The sequence below is a fragment of the Podarcis bocagei genome, assembly GCF_964188305.1.
Source record: "Podarcis bocagei genome assembly, chromosome: 4".
In the NCBI taxonomy this organism is placed as follows: Eukaryota; Metazoa; Chordata; class Lepidosauria; order Squamata; family Lacertidae; genus Podarcis; species Podarcis bocagei.
The window spans coordinates 74,425,678-74,447,001 of NC_138128.1; the positions used below are offsets into that span (position 1 = coordinate 74,425,678).

The following is a 21,324-nucleotide window of genomic DNA, read 5'->3' on the forward strand; positions in this document are numbered from 1 at the left end:
CACATGAAGAGGGTATGAAGGTTGCAGGGGCTGCACCCTCCTCACTGCCTCTTCCCCACAAGATTATCTCTCTGCCGAGCCAAGGATCAGAGTTCAGCTGAGGAGAAAAAGCAGCTGAAAGAGTAGACTGTGGTCAAGCAGGGGAGGTATAGCAGATACACATGCACCCCCTTTTTTCTATAAATTATATCCAGACCGCACATTATGTGCAATTGGGGCAGACCTAAATGTCATCTACAGCAGCTGTCCCATCAGGTGATAAGACAATGCCAAGGAGAAAGATGGGACCACAGAGCCTCTCCATCAGCTCTGCTGACAGACCCACAATTTTTGGCTCCTCCTCTCCTTGAAATATTTCCATTCTAGCTGTTCATTACAAATTTAGACCAAATGCCTAGATTCGCTTTTTTCCCTCCTCCTTTTTCCGTTTGTGTCGTTTCTTTTAAGATTGTAGGTCTGAGAGCAAGGGGCTGCCTTTATCGATTACATTTTTTTAAGTCTTTCAGGTAGCTTTCTGGCTGGAAAAAGGGATACAAAGGCCCACCCCAATACATTTTGCTGTCTGAGGCAAAGGACAAAGTGAAGCTTCCTCCATTTCAATGCAAAAGCTGCTTAGACTAGTAGTTGAAACTTTTTTGACACCAGTGATGGGACAGCCTCCTCCGCAGGGCAGGGGACACAGGCAGTCGATGTGTGTAATAGAAATGTAATAAAATAAACCATCAATGATAAAAAAAAAATTCAGGACTGATCAAGGCTGCATCTTGTTTTTTAAAAAGCGTATTTTATGTTAAGGTACACATTTTCTCTTAACAAATACGTTGACTCATATTTACAAGATAGGGAAATTACTTCACTTACCCATCGTCTGAAGAGATTAGGGCACATGTTGTGTGACAACCTACACGTAATTCTAGGAATTCTTTTATGATGGTGGAAGAATGACTAAAAGGCATTCTTCCACCATGGGGGGAAGGTGGACAGGAGAGAAGAGCAGAGGTCTCAGAGAATGATGGAAGGCTAATAACACGACTTTAGAAAGACACATCACGGAACCAGATCTAAAAGCCTTTCCCAGATTGATAACTAATGCTGTTTAACTAAACCTCTGGGTTTAAGTTATAGCCCATGTGATTATTAAAAGAATTATTGTAGTAGCAGTAATTTTCCTGGGTGTGTTTTCTAAAAAGAAGATCTATTTATTGATTGCTGCCTGTTTAGCCATGGGAAGAAAACTGCAGCTTTATCCTCATATAAAATGTTAGTATTAAAATGTGACTGCAAATCCCGATTAGCAGCTCTAGCCTTGCACAGTTCCATAATAGGGACAGTCCGTTGTTGTTAAATCTAAAAATTACCATTCTAGCTTAGGTGTACTTGTCACACATTCTGAACTTTGCTTGCACCAAGATTCCTTTCCTTAGATATTTTTTCCACCTATGAGAGTGCAATTAAATTAAAAATAGCCGAACAAACTCATCCTCTGCCAATTTTTGCTAAGTGTATGTTGTAACTACATACACAAAACTTTCTTCTTTTTTTAATGACAACCCACAAGTCAAAAAACAATTCTCTTATTTAAAGTAGCTGATGTCAAAACAGTGAGCCCAGCCAACTCTTACCTTTTTGATCTGGTCCTCTTTTAGTTTTGTGAAATAAAACGACACTAAGTGTACAGCAAACATTTCTCTCTAATGCCTCAGTATTGATGGAACGGCTGTGAGCAACTAACTTCAGATCTCATTCATATACTATGAGGCCAGCAAAACTCACTTGCCGGGGCCATTTGCCAGCAGAGATGTTAATAAGAAACCCCAGAGCAGCCAGTCCTAAACAAGTCCATTCAGTGTAGTTGGTTCAATGATTAATCTCCAGCCTCTTGCTCTCTCCTCCTTCCCCTCTCCCCCCACCTCTCTCACATACAGAGTCCCTCCCACCACTTGGTATAGTCTAATACTGAACAGGTGGCTAACTGCCAAGAGCAGAGAAAAGGAAACAATTAGCTACTGGCCCAATTTGGAAATGTTCTACCCCTGAACAAACCAGTTGCTATGGGTGCTTCTTTGCTTAACTGAAACCCAGCACAATCTTCCACAGCATGGCACACTTCCAGTAGGGGAAAAGTAGTAAAAACAAGCCACTTCAATGGGCATTGTATCGCTCAGAAACATTGCTGGGAACGGCATGGGAATAGAGGACACTTTCCTTCCCAGCCACCCAGCCGCTTGGCACTCTGCAGCATTGCAAAGTGCATTTTCCCAGTCTGCTACATTTTCGTCTCATCTAGGCAAGTTTTCACAATAATTTGCCTGTGGGCTCTCAAGTGCCAGTCGTCTGCCACACAACCCCCAGATCTCAAAGAGTTTGAGAAAGGAAGAGCTGTGCAAAAAAAATATGTATTTTTCAGCCATGCACTGATGCTTAGGAGCTGCCATAGCAGAATGAAGTAACATGGCTGTTAAGATCTTGGACAGCAACAGATGCAAAAGGAGCCTTGCTTATAAACACAAAGAGCTGAGCTGTGTAGTACTTTGACAGAGGCATAATGGACATCACAAGCACTCGACTTTAGGTCCAACCTATCCTGTGGCTTATAATGCTGAATGTTCATAACCAAGGAGGTTGATCTATCCAGAGAGTGGCAGCCTCAGTTGTATCTTCCAACATGACCGATCCCCAGCCTCCTATAGCTGGCGAAGTTTCCAAAGCTGAAATAACTTCACAACAAACTGAAGAGCCCCAAAAGCATGGCGCCAGTACAGCTTGTGAGTTTTGTTTACCGGAATTTGCTGCTAGCTGAACCAGATCTGTGTCTAGCGGGTGGCTGCTAGACAAGGTGTGTCCAAGAGAAAGCTTTCCTAGCCCTAGATTAGCTCTGCTTAGTAAGTGAAACGTCATCTCCTCAGGCTGATGCTTAGCATATGCAATGGTATAGAACATTATAACATAAGAAGAGAGCTCCTGGATCAGGCCAACGGTCCAGCTAACACAGAATCCTGTTCATACAATCATAGAGTTGGAAGGGACCACGAGGGTCATCTAGTCCAACCCCCTGCAATGGAGGAATCTTTTTGTCTAGTGTGGAGCTTGAACCCACGACCCTGAGATTAAGAGTCTCATGCTCTACTGACTGAGCTACCAAGGTGGTTCTCACAGTAGCCTACCAGATACCTCTGGGAAGCCTGCAAGCGGAGCAAGAGCACAGCACTTTCTGCACCTGTGATTTCCAGCAACTGACACCCAGAGACTCCGCTGCAACCGCTCTCAGCCTCTTCACAATTGCACACAGAAAGAAAGAACAATGGACTCATTGTCCATCAGTGGCATCATTATCCTCCGTTCCCCTGTACCCTCAATTAAAAGGCCAGCAGCTAAAGAGTGCTGAACAATGGCAGCACAGCGATGTCATCCTTCTTCGGATGACCTCCTGGAAAACGGCTGATGGGGAAAGGGCAGTGGGGGAGACGAATGCAAGAAAAGTTTCCCAAACATGCTGGTCTTCAACGGATGAGTCGGCAGCCACTACTGCCTGACCAAAGGTGGATATGACAGCAGTGAAAAATTAAGACCTGGGTCCCCTAATTCATAATTACATTAAAGGAGAATTCTCAGTCTGTAAAAGTTAAGACTGCAAAAAATATGTTTCTCCCGAGTTTTCTTTCGTAGCTTGCCACCATCTCAAGGTCGCTGCTTTCCCACCTGACACACCACTTTACGAACCTATTGCAGCTTTGTGCATAAAAGTTCAGGCCCTGCTCCTCTCTTTCCACTGCACCAGGCAGGTTCCTTGGCACGTCTCTTGCCACTTCTCCAATCACCTACTGTGCCCAATCTCTTATTCTGTGGTCCCAAAATCTTTTGAAGACAGGGAGAACTTGGATGGGGAGCCAGCAATAACACTCAGCAGCATGCTAATAAACACAGCTTCCAGACCACAGGAACATAATAAGGAGACTGTGCATGACACTCCCATTTACCTCCTGTATAACCTCAAAGAGGCCACTGGAGTGCTTTATAGCAAAAAGAGAGGATGGTGATTCATATGGTCACCTGGTTGCAATTCTTACTCACCACAGGGGATCAGACTAGTTAAATGCAAGCCTTCTGTATTAGCACTAAAAACAGGAGATCATTTCAGGAGGGAGCTGTTGTGTTTCTTACACAGTCAACCTTGGAGAGGAGCTTAGTCTTTACTACTTGTCTCCTTTCCACAAAATACTTGGCTTTCATTCATCTCCCCCACAGCAAAATCAAGGTTCCAAAATTTGCCTACTGCGCCAGTCTACACCCCCCAATTCTATTAAATCCTAAAATGCCATTCAGGTTAATAACATGTGGAGAATTCTGTCCTGAGCTAGCTAGCTCCAGAACTTGTTAGCAGAGGATTAGTGCAGTAGTACACCCTATTCATTTAGAAGATCATGTGAACCCAGTTAACTCTTCATCGAGTCTAATTGTATCCACATCATTAGTGTGGAAGTAAACTTTCGTCCAAATCAGCCTTAGAAACGCTTGAGCAAACTTCAGAGTGATTATAACAGTTACTATGGAGACACTATGGGAACACACAGCAAATTAAAGGAAGTGCTAATCTCAGCAAAATTCAAAAGAATGTCCCAGTTAGTGCTCTGCTCCTTAAAGGCTCACTACTCAAAACCCAAGATTTCGTTTTGTACTTGCAAGCGCACAGCTCCAGCTCTTTCTTGTCTACGGGATGTTCCAAGTCATTCAAATGTCACACAGCCACAATCTCAAGGTCACATGGAAGGGAGCCACAGCCAACTCTGACTGCCGCAATCAACGAAGTTCATTCTTGAAATATATACTACAGCAATAAATGATAAGCCTACGGTATCAGCTTCAGGTAGCCACCGTGCCCTTCCATGGAGCAAAGTTCTCCCTTCCCAAGTCTGCTTCTGTGCAACTATTACAACATGGGCCGCATCAACCCCTCTTAACTGCTAGGGTGCGAGAATGCAAAGAATGCAACCTATTTCCTTCCTGTGAAGGATAATTAGAAAGTGTGGGTTGGGTGTCCTATCTGAGGGTGTTACGAGTCAAAAGACCTTTCTACTAATCTGTTTATCTGCTGAACTATGTACCTCGTCGAATGAGATGGATGACCAACTGCAGAGATAGGTTGCGTTATTAGAAAAATACGCATGAACTTTGTGATGTGACGCATTGGCTTTGAGCTATCTGAGGTTCAGTGTTTAAACAAAGATGTGTGGTCCCTTTGGATCAACGTTATGGTTTGGGGTAGCACGACATTCACAGAATATGCTTGCTGCAAACTTTACACTTATAATGACGCCTACAACTTCAGCTCCAAGCCCAATAAAGTTCATGTAGCTGCATTTACTCACATTCATCTCTTGTGGTATTGTTTTCTCCTCTCCTCCTGTTCTCACCCACCTGCCCCAATCAGAAACGGTGTGCTGTACTGCAGTTCTCTCAGTCCATGGCCATTAACTTTGCTGAGGCTGATGGGAGATGCAGTTCACAATCACTGGAAGTCAAGACCCTAAGTGCCCCATTTTGTTTCTTGCTTCTGGTGTAAAGCACCGTTTAAGGCAATGTACAACTGGAAAATTCTTTTACTGTTTATAATACAAATTTTTAAAAATCTATACCTACATCAGGATGGAAAACATGTGCCACTCAAGATACTGTTAAGACTACAACTTCTGTCCTCTCTAACCACTGGCCATGCTGGCTGGGGCTGACTGTAGTCCAAAAACATCTGCAGGGCAACAAGTTCCTAACCTATACCATCAAAAGACCAAAGCTTATTAAATATATTTTTTATTTTGCAAAGACACAGCATCCTATTTCCTCTTCTTCCCTTTGTTTGGGCCTGTGTTTTCATCTGTGGCACAGCCCTTGCGACGAGCCAGCCACTCATGTTCCAACTGTTTCAGCATATCTTGGGTGAGGAGTCCCTGCTGTATTAGTCTGGCAGCCAGAGCGCCCTGAGCTCGGCCCTGTGCTTCAGCAGGCCTATAGTTCATCGCTTTGGATCCCCTTGCTCGCCGGTGCCCTTGGGTCTTCACGTCACTTGGGGAAAGCTCTCCGTTAGCCTCTAGGAGGTCTTCCGCATTCAACATCCCATTGCCAATGCTAGCCCTCTGGAGAGGAAAGTCGTCTGGTAAAGTGACAGACCCAGAAGCGGCCTGCGATACTCGGATCAGCCTCGTAATGTTAAGCACCCCGACTTGTATAATGTCGTCCAGCTCCTTCTGTATGTCCCTGACGAGAGCAGCATCCGGGAACATGTCCATAAACCGGTAGCTACAAGGAAACATGCATGTATGGTAAGTTCAGACCAAGAATTCTTGAAAGGTTAACAGCCCCCAGCCCCTTCAACAGGCACTTTGGGACCTCTTCACTAAAATGCTGAATCCAGCTACTTGTGTGAGCAGAGCCTCTGCACATGCAACAGAACTTCCTCTCCTTTTTCTCCCATCACCTGCATGCTCTCTGCTCTGGATCTGCTCTGGAGCTCCCCCCTACCCCATTTTGGGGAGCTGGCGAAGGGGGTGAAGAAAAAAAAGAAAGTTCTGTTATGCAAGTAGAAGTTGTTCCACTCATGCAATAACTTGGCTAGATTCAACCCAAACGTCTTTGGACATCTGTAGTCCTGGGCATTAACTGATCAGCATATTATCTGTTATGCACTTCAAGTTTCTGGGGTTAAGATACAAATGAAACTATGTAGCAATTTAGAGCAAACAGCTGATCAAGTTGTTATACCTCAAAAACACATGTAATCTGGGGTGTGGGTGTGTTTAAGTGTAATATGCAATACCATTAAGCCAAAAGGCTTACAATAAAAAGCTAATATCACACAAAGTTTATGCATAGCCTAGAAGACAAGATAGAATATTTTAAATGAAAGGAAGGCAATGTCTGGCTCTCCAAGTGTCGCTGAACTACAAATCCCATCAACCTTAGCCAGTTTACCCCAAGGACGATGGGAGTTGCAGTTCAGAAGCATTTGGAGAGCAACCCGTTAGCCACTCTGGTTTGAAACCATCTATAAAATAGCTGTGTTTTATTCCACAGTTCTCCAAGAAGTTCGTGGCAGCAGCACGCAGTGGGTTACCCATTTTATACTTGCATCAGTCATGTGCAACAGCTTAGGCTGAGCATGGATTTAAATCCAAGTACCCCTAATCTATGTCCAGAGCTCTACACCCCACCCCCAACCTCTCCCTCATCTGTTCTCCACCTCCAAAAAAGATCTTGTTTCTCTTCTGCATTAACTGAATAGGTCGAAAGAACCGGTTGTTCAGCCTCTGTCTTAGCAGAGCTGACAGTAAACGACTTCTCTCCGGTCCCAACTTAATGACACTTCAAATATGCAGTTTCTGATATGGTACAGTTCTCTCCCGGAACTGTTCCTTCCCCAGACCCATACAGGAAATCGCTTGTTTCAAAGTGCCTCTATTTCAAAATCTCCCTGAACATGGAAAGCAAACCCATCTTGGAAGAGGCTGCCTTAGACGCCATCTCCCTGTTGGGTGTTTTCCACATGCAGAGAAATTTTGACAAGGAGGAGATCAAAAGACCAGTAGTTCCCCACCAACATTTTGGGTTGGTGTCGTCTCACATGAGGACTGAACCATGCTTTTACCCAAAGCGGAGGGCTCCTTATGCCCCAAAGCTGCCCGCATTAAGGAAGAGGAGGAAGAAGGAACCAAGCCTCCAGTACCTCAGCCACAGATACAGATCGAGGACATCATGAACAGCTTCAAGGTGCACAAGGTCCTTTATATTCTGGGGCGGGACTAGAGGCCAATTAACATGCCTGCACAGCCAGTCAAATGTCAGAGGTTCATTTCTGCTAAACTGCCGTGCAAACTAGAAAAGGAAAAAAGAAGCATTAAGCAATGAATATTTCCCCAGGAACAATACTGCCATAGATCTCTCACACTGCCAAATGCCCTTTGCAGCAGCCTACTTTTTTTCTGCCAAACCCAGCCATGACAGTAGTTTATGATATAAACTTTCTACAATGCTTTGGATGCAAACACCCCCCCCCCCGAATTTCCCCCCATGTGTCTCAGAGCAGGCACTGGAAAAGGAGAGGCTGACGGCTGCAATGCTTCTGTAATCATGAATAAGATACAGTTTTGCTGGCCTGTGAAATGTCCAGTAACTCCTCATGCTTTATGGAACAGGAGTAAAGGCTGGGGCAGTTCAGGTACACCAGCAGAAGCAATCGGGTGCACCCACCACTGAGCACAAGCCAACCCAAATTTACCAGCATCTTGCTCCAACCCCTCACTGGATGTAACTGTGGCACCACTGCTGGCAGACCAGACAAATATCCATACAGCATTCTGATCACCACCATCTCAACTTGTCACTTGGGTCACCTAATTCTGATCATGCCCACAAATGGATGAAGAGACTGGCACCAACGTAGTACAACACGGACTACTCCCACAAAAATGCACGCTGATGCACACACACAGGAGAGGCAGGTCACTTACCTTCAACAGCGAAGTGCAGACGTATGGCTGCTTCTTGTTGATGGGTGCTGTGCAGAACACGTATCTGGCTCTCAGGTTCAGTGGAATGTGCTGAATCATGTCAGCTAGAAATTTGAAGTCATCAACATTGCACACAAAGTAGAGGCCATCAACTTGAGAGAGGCTCACAAAAATATCCTGTTTTAAATAAAGATAAAGATTCTCTTAGTTAGACGAAGCCCTGACTATCCCCATGGAAATCTATCAATATTCACACAAGGAAACTAGCAATTTCCTGCAGCAGCTCTGCAGTCAATGAGGCAAGTCCTTCTTAAGACTTGAAAAGGGAAAGGGAAAGCTATCAACTGCAGAAGCAAACACTGCAAAGATAGCCTGTCTGTGCAGATTAGACGCTGGTAAACAGCTCCTCAAAATCCTAACTAGCATTCTCTAGCTAGGCTAATGAAGCTTAAACTGTTGTTCACAGAAATGTTAAAACTTAACAGGTTTCCTGATTCTTACAAGTAGATTTGATAGAGTGGCATCTGGAAGATGATATGCAAACATCTCAATTTGGTCAGCGGTAGGATGCAAGCCAGCAGTCTGGGTGAAAAAAAGAGGTGGGGAGAAAAGGGTCTCATTATTACAAGAATTAAACTTTCCTAAATTTATTTTATCTGACTATCAGAACAAGCATCTCTAAACAACAAGGTGGCCCAGTCAGCTTATGCCCTATGCAACATTTACTGCACTAATATTAATGTAACTAAGCTACTTAGCTAAAAAATTCCAGAGAACCAGCTCATACATTATCATCTTCATTTGATTAAGCAGCAGTAAGTCCCATGAGCAGGGATTTCCTCATTTCCAAAGAAGAGGAGGAGGAGGAGGAGGAGGAGTTTGGATTTGATATCCCGCTTTATCACTACCCGAAGGAGTCTCAAAGCGGCTAACATTCTCCTTTCCCTTCCTCCCCCACAACAAACACTCTGTGAGGTGAGTGAGGCTGAGAGACTTCAAAGAAGTGTGAATAGGTCACCCAGCAGCTGCATGTGGAGGAGCAGAGACACGAACCCGGTTCACCAGATTACGAGTCTACTGCTCTTAACCACTACACCACACTGGCTGAAAGTGTTCTGCTAGTAAATGTTGCTAATGATCACCACCAAAAGTGATGGAAATTTATTTTCTTTTTCTGTATGGTGTGTTAATGTGAATGGTAACAATAAAATTTAATTTAAAAAAATGTTGCTAATGCTCATACAAGTACAGTGGTACCTTAGGTTACATACGCTTCAGGTTACATACGCTTCAGGTTACAGACTCCGCTAACCCAGAAATAGTACCTCGGGTTAAGAACTTTGCTTCAGGATGAGAACAGAAATCGTGCTCCGGCGGCGCAGCAGCAGTTGGAGGCCCCATTAGCTAAAGTGGTGCTTTAGGTTAAGAACAGTTTCAAGTTAAGAATGGACCTCTGGAATGAATTAAGTACTTAACCCAAGGTACCACTGTACTTATATTCCAGGTCATGTCAATTGCTTGAATTGTTACTTGCACAAATAAGTTGGCAGGGTGTGGGGAGAGATGGCTCAGTGGTAAAAGGCCCCCAATTCACTCCCCAGTTAAAAGCTGTATGCAACACATGATGGGAAGATGCCTCTCAGAGGTTCTGGAGAATAGCTGCAAGTCAGATTAATACGATACTGAGCTAGAAAAACAAAACATTTTGACCCCGTAGAAGCTTCCTATGACTGATCAACTCGTTTTAAGATGCTCCAATGCTGCTCTACTATCAGACAGCTGAAAAATGCACCAACAATATGATGATGTTGTTGATAACAATATCCTACCACTATGGGATCCACTGATTTATTCAAGATTTCCTTTAACAAAGGAAGGTCATCTCGATGCATGGTGGTGACTTCCCCTTCTCCAAATACAGTGCTAAATCTTCCCGCTCTGCCTGAGATTTGCAGAGCTTGAGATGTTGTAATTGTATCCATTTCCTTCTCACCCTTCTCATTGATAGTAGGCTTAATGAGGGAGTTAAAAATGATTCTTTTTATGCTCCTAGAACAAAAGCATAGATAGTGGATTAACACTGTAGTCGGAACAAAGAGCTATAATTTGTAATTCTCAAAACGTGAACCTTGTCAATACAATGCAGGATTTCACCACAAACCCAAAGGTTTGTCAGGAAAAGGTGTCAGACAGATGACTCCGAACACAGATATCTCCACAGTCTCAGGTTTGCCACATAGTAGTGGGTGACTGCTAGATGTCCAATGTCCATTCTTGAACAAACATTCTACCCCTATACATCTAAGCTCACTAGGCCCAGTGCAATGCAACTCCCAGTGAATGCACCAACCCTATCCAACTTTTGATGGCGTTCCATCTTCCACACTGCTGGAAAGGTACAAGAGATATGATGACGCTCAATGCCACACAGAAAGGCTCTTATGAACAGCTTAGTTATCTAGATCATCATCTAATGTCTCTGCACTGGAAGCAGCAGTAATGGGACAAAAATGGTTAGAAATCCTGCTCCAGTCGGGTTAAATTAAGAAACCAGTACTTGCCTGTACACAAGAGCCACAGGAGATATGTAACACTGAGATATGGTTTTGGAAAAAGCCAAGAACCAACACATTTAACTCATTCTGATAGAATCTGCAATCCACCCAGGATACTTACAAATTGAGTCCCATTCCAATTGCATCTGTAGCAACCATGATTTTACACGGATCATCGGGATCGTTGAATTTCCTTGCCTGTGTAAGTTTTGTCCCTGAAACAATTACAAGTGTAGACTATGTTGCAATTTACATTTATGGTTTTTAGTTTGGTTTGAAATAAACCAAATATTGTCAATACTTTAAAATTACCATTCCACAATGGTGTTTTGCAGGTGACAGTGAAAAATGTTAATACTCTGAACTGCTTAGTGGCAGTTCAGGTATGTCAGTGGCCCACTGAGATTACCTTGGAAGCAGGCATGGGCTCACATGAAAGCACTATTTGCATGAGCTGGTATCTCCATGTGGAGCAGCGTATATGTGGCCATATAAGCTTCTGGTGACATCAGAACCTTAAGTTGCCAGTATTGCCCAAGCTTCTGGTGCCATGCACATTCCATCCCACCCTGGCAACTCTGCCTACTTCCAAGATGACTGTGTAGGCCCCTCTGACATGACTGAACCAGCTCCTAAGACAGTATCATCACTGCTTTCCCCTCTTCCTGTGTGTCAGGCAACTTGCAAGTTTTCACTCATGCTGCCCACACCCAACGTGAAGTGTCTGTACACTGCTAGGAATCTGTCAGGATAAAGGGCTGTTTAGAAATTCTTGAAATAAAGAAATAATAAGTGGCCATGGAGAAGAAGGGAGACTTCAGGAAATGCAAACCGTACATGGAAATGCAATCAGTACAGAACTAAAAACTAGATTGAGCTGTGTATGATTAAAGCTGTATGGGCAGATCTATCCCCTGTATAGTTTATGGTAATCAAGGCCATCCCTGCTAAGAATATGTGAACCAGACAAGTACTAGATGAACAAGTTAACATTTTCCAAGACAAGGTGCCAAAGAAAGAAATGCACATTTAAAAACACAGCATACTATAAATTCTGGACAGCTGCTTGTTCACTGTGCATTTGGACTCCTCTTAAAATATCATAACCAAATTTTGCATGATGGTTCCCAAGATCAAGGAACAGTTTTTTCCTTTGTTTAGATACAACTGGATGCCATGTTGAATCAAGGTAAGAGGACTGAACCTGCACTGATTTTAACTACTGATTCCAAAACTGCACTGTTTCTTGGGGTTTCTCAGAATTCTTTGGTATGATGTTGCAAGTACTTCAATATTCAAATATTAAACAGAAATTTCCTAATTATTCACATAGCATTCACACCTCCCAACTCCCCCAACATATATCAAAGAGTAATTACCAGGTGGCAGACTTCCATATATGACAGCACATTCTAGGCCCCGGGTTTCAATTTGCCGGCTCACTGAATAAATATCATTCTTACTGAAACAGACAATACAGTCTCCAGGGCGAAGGTTATCTAGAGATTCAAGGGCCTGATCCAGGACTTTTAGAGGGGTGAGTCTCTTGTAGTTTCTCACCTGGAGAGAAAAAGCATCATTTACCCTTGCAACCATCACAGAATGGCAGTCAATAAGAGACATGGGTAGCAATCAGGTAAACTACACTGGCACACACAAGGGGTTGGTTGCAGTGGAAGCATAATATATAACAACCAGCTGGCATAGAAGCAGTTCATCAGTAGGAGGTGTCTGATGGAGGTGGGTTTTTTGGCAAAGCTGATGGAATGAGCCCTGCTTCTCATTTCTCCCACTGAGACAGTTAAGGGAGAAGAGGCCTGGTGGATAATCTTGCTAATGCCAGAAACATATTAACAGCTTCACAACTGATGCACTGATTTTAATGCACAGGCTCTAGTGAGTATTTTTAAGAAAGGGAGCTTTAAAAATCGGAGTATGTAGCTATAGAGATAGATATGGACAATGCCTACCTCAACCTCCTCCCCTGTAGTATACATGAGCTCTGTCACCAAGTTAATAGCAGCAGCCTCACCACAAACATGGATTTCTTCTGCACAGAGTCCTAAATATAAAATGCACATAAGAAAGGAGGACTGTAAAAGCAGTTTACATGGATCACACATACTGAAAACAGACATATGGTCTGCATTGCTACTATAAGGCTATCATAATCAAATGTTTTGCTTGCAGACGTTTGTAGCTAGCAAAGCCCAGTAAGACTTGCCCAGTTCATGAATCTGAATAACCACCTCATTTAAATGTTATGCTGGTTCTGTGGAGCCACTTGTTCAAAACTATAATATCAAGGAGAATAACTGACCCCACCCTAATATCCAGCTCAAGTTACACACTTCGCTGGGAAGACAGTGGAATTTACTTCTGAGTAAACCATGCCAAAATTTGGACAGTATTTCATTGTCTGACAACTACCCAAGATGGAAGCAAGTGCTAGGATCAAAACAATTGCAACTGGTTCTGCACACCCTTTTTTTCAACCCCTCAAGTCACATAGTGAACTGACTTTGAAACAGAGGGGACTTGGCTTTGTATAATGGTCTGCTAAGGATGTGCCTTAAGTGGTTCTTTGGATCCCGGCCATCACTATCCCACCACGCAGGATGGAAATAAAGCTATTCAAAATGCACGTTACAAATTTAGTAGACTGGCTATTTTTATTTTAAATCTAAATAAAATTGGATACAGTTCAATGTGTCAGTACACCATACTCATACATAGGACAGGTTCAACTAACATTCCTGAGCAGACTTCATCCCCAAGTACTCTGGATATATTATTGGAGTACAACTTCCACTAGCTCCAGCCAACATGGCAAATGGTCAGAGAAACAGTTCAGAACTGGAGGGCACCAGCTTGGGGAAGGAAGGCTGTTCTGGAGCCCTGCACTACACTGTCCATGTGAAAGAGAAGTCGCAAATCAGTAGCTAAAGGTAATTTGTTTTACTAACATGAAACCTGCAGAAAACATACCCAAGAGTGCTCGCGTCCAGGCCCACCCTCTGGAAGGATCTTTAATCATCTGGATTTCATCAATCACAGCTACTTCATCTTAAAAATACAAAAAATGATGGTATGTGGTAAAAGGGACTGGAAAAACAAACTTTAAGAGGTAAAAGACAGAAGAAAAATAGCAATTTCAATTATGAATTCTTTAAACAGTTTTTACAAAGTTTTAAGAATGGTTTCTACATTGTCATTTATTTGGCCTGTTAATCTGTTATAACAGAAGAAATTCTAAATTGAAATATATCAGAACACTAGAGGCAAATTTATAAAACTAGAACATGATATGCTTCAATACCCGTGAAGAACACACACAAAAAAGAAAGACGTTTACATACAGGGTGTAGTGACGCTGCACATCTCAATAGTGCAAGCAACATGGGCAGCCTGCCTGCCTTCAGGATCAACGCAAACACGTTCTTCTCCGGTTACCAAATCACATGGCACGTTCTGTAAGGTTTAAAGAGAGAGAGGATACAGGTGGTTTTTCTAGGAAGAGAAATCCAACCTAAGCTCCCAAAGGATACTACTGTACACTGAAATATGAAAACAGACATCATACAGCCCAATAAAGCATCTTGTGCAGAAATAAAAATCTTAGAAAACAAATCCCGAGCACCCCCACTTTTGTTTTAAACAAGAGCTACTAAAAAAATGGATGCAAATAGAGGAAGAGGGTAGATGGGAAGAGAGTCCCTCCAAAGCAAGGAAGGAGGAACCAAGCAAAAGTTCTTGAAGGAGGCCTCTAGCAGCCAGAGTTAACCACCCCTCCCACACTGTCACTCTCCAGCCCACCATCTTAGGATTCCCAGTTTTGATTCAGAGAAAGGCAAACTCTCCACAGGCAGCTTGGAATAGACATACTTTTCATGAGAGTATATTCTAAGAAATAGTACCTGTGGATTTAACAGACACATTTAATTTGTTTAAGTTCTAGAAGCTGAGAACTGCCTACAGCAATTGGCAGCAAGTCACGAGGGTGGCAGACGGCAGCCTTTCCCAGCCCTCCCTTGAGATGCCAGGGGTCAAACCTGGGATATTCTGCAAGCAAGCCTTGTGCTTGACCAAAGAGCTATAGCCCTTTCAGTCTCCGAAACAACTACAGTACAAAAAAAAAAGTTTCCTATCTAGCCATCATGGATAAAGACATAAATATGATGGCAAATAAATCTGTATGGGTGGAGAAGGTTGCAATGGTTGTGAACCTGTAATGTTAACTGGTGCAGTAGTGTGACTGAATGCTGCTGCCTTCAATGCATTTGGTTTAGGGTGTGCTGAGCCTTACAGTACAGGCTTTGAACAGCTCATAACTGTTTTGGCTTCCTTTAACTGAGATTGTTGCAGAAAGCACATACTCAAATATGACAGAGGTACTCATTCAGCAGCCGCAAGATCTGGATTCTGCTGCCTCGGCTACAGATATTGTTTACTCATTTGACAGCTACAGAACTCCAGAAGTTACTAATGCCTCAAGCAAAAAAGGGTAGTCAATGCAGCATAACAAAAATGATCACAAGATAGCTACTTTTACTAATATAGCTGTACTTGCACTTATTCTTTCTTTTACCTCTTCCTTTCTTCTCTCCCCTTCCTATTGTGCACACCCACTGTCAAAATATAATTATGCGCTTATTGGGGTACTTGTTTTGTTTTTTGCTTATGCGACTGTGAAAAATATTGCGTACACTGACAATACTATATCATGAATCATCACCACAGACTAACAGTCACAGAAGCATGGAAACACATTTAACATACTGACAGCATCGTTACTCTTCTGGAAGATCTCATGTGCCAGAAGCTTCAAAGGGCCACAGTATATTCCTGATTTTGCTGCTAAATATCTCTGGATTGCATGGTAGGTTTTTCCACTGTTTGTAGGACCAGCATGAAATACAATTTTTCTTTGGATAGCTCTGGCGTCCTGATACCTATAACAATACATAGAGAAATGCATAGTTGAGCCTGGCAGTCTGTTTGTTTAAACACCACCTCACTTTGTAGTACATAAATAAACTAAAAACTAAATACACCTTTAGATATGTTGATTTCAAACCATGTAATCTCACACCTCAATTTCTGTGATTTTTGATAACATTTTTTCAATTAAAGAAAAACACTCAAAAGTAACACAAGACGCTGATGACAACTTCAGTGAGAATAACTGCCATGATAGGGACATAAAATGCACATTGTCCCAGGACTCACATTGGTATTATGATAAGGAAGACATATAAGTGATTTCAAAAAGCTAACCAGTTGGGTGGCAATCTCAAATCACTGATTTTACGCAGATCATCCATACACTCCAGCATAGGAAAAATCTGCTTAGCATGTCTCATGAAAAATGGAAACAGATCATCAACGTGCCCTAGAAGGAAGGAGAAAGGTATATTAAAACCAACAAGTAGTAAACCATCACCCAGTGATGTACAGTATTCAGAATAATTATAATATTGCTAAGTCTGGTGATATAAATAATGTCAGTGGACAATTCTAAGAACCCTATTAACTGTGAATAACTTCTAAATTACAAGAAAACCCAAGTACTCAGAATTAAACTTAAGACATTTGGCATCATTTCACAATATAATTTTTTAATCGTCTTTTGGGGACTAAATAATTTCTAATATACTTTGAGAATTTACATATACTTTTCTGTATTACAGGCCCATTTGCAGCAGCTCTTCTCTAGTACTGCAGTAAACAAACAACTTCAATCATGGCCTCAAGAATCAAAAGCTCATATGCCTTGTTTTAAATTAAGAAGCGCCATCAAAAGGTTTCCATGAGATTTGGGTTGGAGTTCTGCTCTCCCCATGCAGAGGGATTCCATGTCCCATGTGGACATGGAAGAGAGCCAGGAGGGAAGCAGAAGGAAGGAGCAGCCTGGAGCAGCCTTCTCTGCCTCCCTTCTCAGTGCTCTCTGGGTGCCCAGTTTCCTAGTCTCTGTTCCTTTGCAAGAAGCAGGGAGACTCCAAGGTGCTCCCATTAGCATGTTGTACTCTGTTCCTTGTACAGGACCTGCAAATCTGAATGTCCTAAAGGGCCCCTGGGTTGCTTTGCCATGGCCTGTGAAACAGCTGAATGCAGGCTAATCAGGAGCATCCACACCTTGCCCTCTGTGTAAAGGGGAGGATTATACTCTTGGCATTTCCATTTGCTGTATTAGGGTCAACTCTAATGAACTCAGTGTAGTGAACTGGTACCAGAAATAAGAGCAAATACAAAGTATAATTTTCACTCTTTGTTGTCCCTACTATAATCTTCTAACATTCTCATTACAGTATTAACTTATTAAGGTTGTTGATGTGCACAGCAGACACAAGTACACACTTGTGCCCATTCATTTAAGTAGAGATATAAGCTCTAAAACAGAAACAAGCTGAATAAATGGATAAAAACCAGATGTTAAAATGTCAACAGTCAGAAGCCAGCAAGGAGTCTAAGGTGACATACTTCAAGGAAAAGGGTTCAAAATGAGGCTTCAGCATGAAGTTGCTCAGTTGGAATTTATTTGAAGATTTAACACATACTCTTTATTTTGCTTTGTCGATTCATCATTACCTGGGAACTGGGTACACCCACTCTTGGATCTTTCACTTGTTTGTATCTGTGTTCTACACAGTAATGCAGTCACACTTCTGTCTTGGCAATGTACCAGTATCTGATGTTTAAACAACAGCACTTAATACCTCTGTCACATATTCAACAAAGGGTTGCCTAAGGGCATTTACTGGTTCACAGCACTCACTCCCATCTCTCACTCCTAGCCATTATGACACACTGGCAAATATTATAATCTAACCCATTAAGTTCCTTATTTCTAAGGGTAAAGCAAATTTTATTTACCCATAAGTTTATCACCCACAACATTTAAGCAAGTGTCTTTTTTAAGAAGAATGATTGAGGAGGGGGAAATAATGTTGAATATACTTACCAGCACCACAGCATATATCATTTAGGAGAATGTGCACATCAGGACCCAAGAAACTTGATTCCATTATGTATTTCCTAAAGCTTATAAATGCTTGATGAAACAGACGAGCTATAAAGGGGAGGGGAAAATACACACAAGCAAGTTCAGTATTGCACACAAAACTCCACTTCCTACAAACTGGACCAGAGATATAATGACAAAACAAGATTTTTAGCTTGAAAACTAAAGAGTGTTTTGTTTTCAGTAGGATTATACCCATGCATGTGGTCACTGAAACACTCAATACATTTCAAATCATGTTAAGATACCTGACAATCCCCATGTAACCCTGCAATGCTTCCCACACTATTCTAGAATGTCTCCAACTTTCAGAAGCTGTTCAATGAGACAAGGGAAAGGGGTGATCAGCTAAAATCTGCCTATTCTACTTCCATTAACTCCTGGATGAACTAAAGTTTTTAATTGTAACTGTTTCTAAAATGTTTTAATTGTAACTGTATTTATAAACCTGTTTTGGAGTGCTTTACAAAAAGTGAATGTGTTTGCTGCCCGGGCTCTTTTGGGAGGATATAAATTAAAATAATAATAATAATAATAACAACACACTATTTTATTAAGCACTGACCTAAGCAGTCAGTTTTAGAAGTAGAATTAGAAAAACTTAAGAATCAAAAAAAGATTAAGTCCAGATATGAGCTTCTCATAAAGCATGTAGAAACATCCAATATTCTATTATCCCTAGAACCACATGTTGCATACCATCTAGTCCATTTTCTGCCCCCAGTCTTTGTACTTCTTTTCTCTTGTAAAATTTATTTAATACTTTCAGGACTTCACCTAGAAGACAAAATACAGATACTGTCAAGCTAACTGGAATGGCAAATTACTTGTGCAAAAAAAATACTTTATACCCTTCAAGCATTTAATCAAGAAAGGGTTATACACCGAAAGAAAAAGTAGTCACAAAAAACATATTGTAAAATCCACCTTCTATAAATCTGCTATGGAGACTAACAATCTTAACAACAGTTACCTTTATGGTAACTTTACAATTGCCATCTGATCAGGGATGGTCAATTTCTGTTCTCCAAACTGTGATAGGCAACTGAGGGGAGGGCCTGATACCTCATGGATGGTCAGGTTGTACAATAAATTCTGCATGATCTAAAGTGCATCACAGATTATAAGAGGTCGTTCGCAGACATAGGGGTGGAATAAACGGATGTCTTGATCGATCCCCGCAAGAGATCTGTGGCCCATTCATTTCCCAGAAACTAGCAGAGGCCATAATATGGCAAAATGCACATGGGGTCTCCAATATTGCTTCTTTTCTACACAGTACACTCGCAACATACACCCATTTAACTTGTGCACACTCAGCTTTACGTGCCTGGCAAAAAAAATTTTTTTAATGATGGGTATCAGGGGGAGGGAACCTTTGGCAATCCCCCACCAACACCACAAGTGCATCCCAATTTGTTTGGACTACTGTACAGTGGTACCTCAGGTTAAATACATAACTCGTTCCTGAGGTCCGTTCTTAACCTGAAACTGTTCTTAACCTGAAGCATCACTTTAGCTAATGGGGGCCTCCTGCTGCCGCCGCGCCACCGGAGCATGATTTCTGTTCTCATCCTGAAGCAAAGTTCTTAACCTGAGGTACTATTTCTGGGTTAGCAGAGTCTGTAACCTGAAGCGTATGTAACCCGAGGTACCACTGTATAGGCAATTTTGGCTTTAGGCACTATCCTCGGAACGTAACTCTCACGGGCTTACTATGCAAGTTGAGGCTTCCCCCTCACGCACTACCTCAATGTATATTTGGAAGGGCTACTAAAGGACAGGTAAAATTGCCCTTGTGGGACAGGTGCGACTCGCAAATTGCCCGCTGCCCACACCTGTTTGGATGACAGAAAAATCCAGGAAACGGGCAAGGAAAGAGCACTCCCGTTACCCCCTAACCGACCGCGCACGGTTGGCTTTCTAAACCCACAGGGCCCGCCTGTCCTTCCGCTCCACCCCCGGCGCCGCCACTTACTCTTGTTGAGCGGGCGCGTGAGCTCGGCTCCAACGTCCCCCTCCGGGCCAGGCGACGAAGGGGACACGGGCAGAGGCACGAACAAGGAAGTGTCCGGGGCTTTGGCGCCCGCGCCGTTGCCTCCCCCGTCGGAGAAGAAACCCGCTGCTGGGGCTGCCCGGCTGGGCCCACCGCGCCGGCTCCGGAGAGCAAAGAGGCCGCCATAGCGGAGCGGGGCAGCCGGCAGCCGACAGAGCAGCCTCGCGCACCGGCTCACGGACATCGGAGCAAGAGGGAGCCTTGAGCTCGCCGGCGCGCGCCTGTTTCGTCATCGCGACAGCGGCCCAGGTCCTCAGGAAAGTCCGGCGTCGTGCCTGAAAAGTAGGGCGGAGGAAAGCTGCCTAAAGACGGCGGTGGTTGGCTAGGTGAATTTAGGAGGAGTTTTATTAGAAGGCGAAAGGGCTCGGAGTCCCATCCGCACCGCCACATTCCTCGCAAAGCCATGGGCCCCTAAGAGAAGCCTCGCAGGCAGTACAGAGGACAGCCACACGAGCACCCTGGCGGCCACGTGCGTTGAGAATGCAAGCGCAGTAAGCACGTGAGGGGATGGTGGTAATAACGCTCCGCCAATGCGAGTAGCGCCTTATGCTCGAACCTCGCCACGCCAAGCTCAAAATTTTATCAGCTGCTCTGTATAATGCCTGTCCTGCTCTCTAGTCTCCACCCCATCCCATTGTTAAGCTCCACCTCAAGAATTAGTTGTTTTTCCAGACCTTCGCTTAAGGGGAGACGCTGCCTTTTGAGCCTTCTCCGTTGGCTAAACGTGCCCGCAGCCTTGGGAAACCCCAGATCACCAGCATTTATAATCAAAACTGTCTGCATAAATAGATGTTGGTCATAAAGAAATCTGCAAATGAATAAAGCTGCAGTAATTACGTTTTTATTGTATATTGGCACGGTCATCCAAGCCTCAGAGTAGATGCATTTGAGGTGTTTTTAAAGTATATATTCAGAGAAGGCCAGAAGGTTTTCATTTATTTCTTAAATTAGTATGCCATATTCTAATTTTAAGGAGTGGGTGGGACCAAGTACTACCTTAAACTAGCCTTAAGATAACAACAAAATGAAGGAGACTGGGCTTTGCACTTCAAAACACTTTATAAATCCATATACAAAAGAAAAGCCCTTATCAATTTCAAGAAGCTGGAACAAAAAAAATGGTGTTAGCAGGACTTCAAACATATTCTTAAGTGTAGTCAAATTAGATTAAAAATCACATAATAAAAAAATTCT

General features: G+C 42.9%; 2 protein-coding genes across 5 annotated transcripts in view; both read right to left on the reverse strand.

The window, feature by feature from the left end:
- The window catches only part of LOC308584684 (hexokinase HKDC1), a 28,211-nt gene extending 22,572 nt beyond the window's left edge, over nt 1-5,639 (reverse strand). Inside the window, exon 1 of one of the 4 annotated variants that reach the window (XM_081189586.1) lies at nt 5,367-5,639. In XM_081189586.1, the coding sequence (XP_081045712.1) occupies nt 5,367-5,372 (6 nt within the window). In that variant the 5' untranslated portion in view covers nt 5,373-5,639. Of the gene's footprint in view, nt 196-223; nt 688-1,622; nt 2,351-5,366 lie in introns of those variants that run through there. The other 3 variants (XM_081189585.1, XM_081189589.1, XM_081189588.1) reach the window with 3 other exon arrangements.
- A 150-nt stretch (nt 5,640-5,789) lies between these two features.
- SUPV3L1 (Suv3 like RNA helicase) lies at nt 5,790-20,339 on the reverse strand. Its single transcript, XM_081189604.1, has 15 exons — nt 20,053-20,339; nt 18,774-18,851; nt 18,015-18,122; nt 16,331-16,445; nt 15,837-16,005; nt 14,413-14,524; nt 14,042-14,119; nt 13,024-13,115; nt 12,433-12,613; nt 11,175-11,268; nt 10,328-10,547; nt 9,000-9,080; nt 8,499-8,675; nt 7,715-7,863; nt 5,790-6,291 (listed from the first exon to the last, which is right to left on the reverse strand). Exons 1-15 carry the CDS (start codon nt 20,312-20,314, stop codon nt 5,829-5,831), a joined length of 2,379 nt encoding a protein of 792 aa, XP_081045730.1. The 5' UTR covers nt 20,315-20,339; the 3' UTR covers nt 5,790-5,828.
- Between the last annotated feature and the right edge of the window lie 985 nt (nt 20,340-21,324).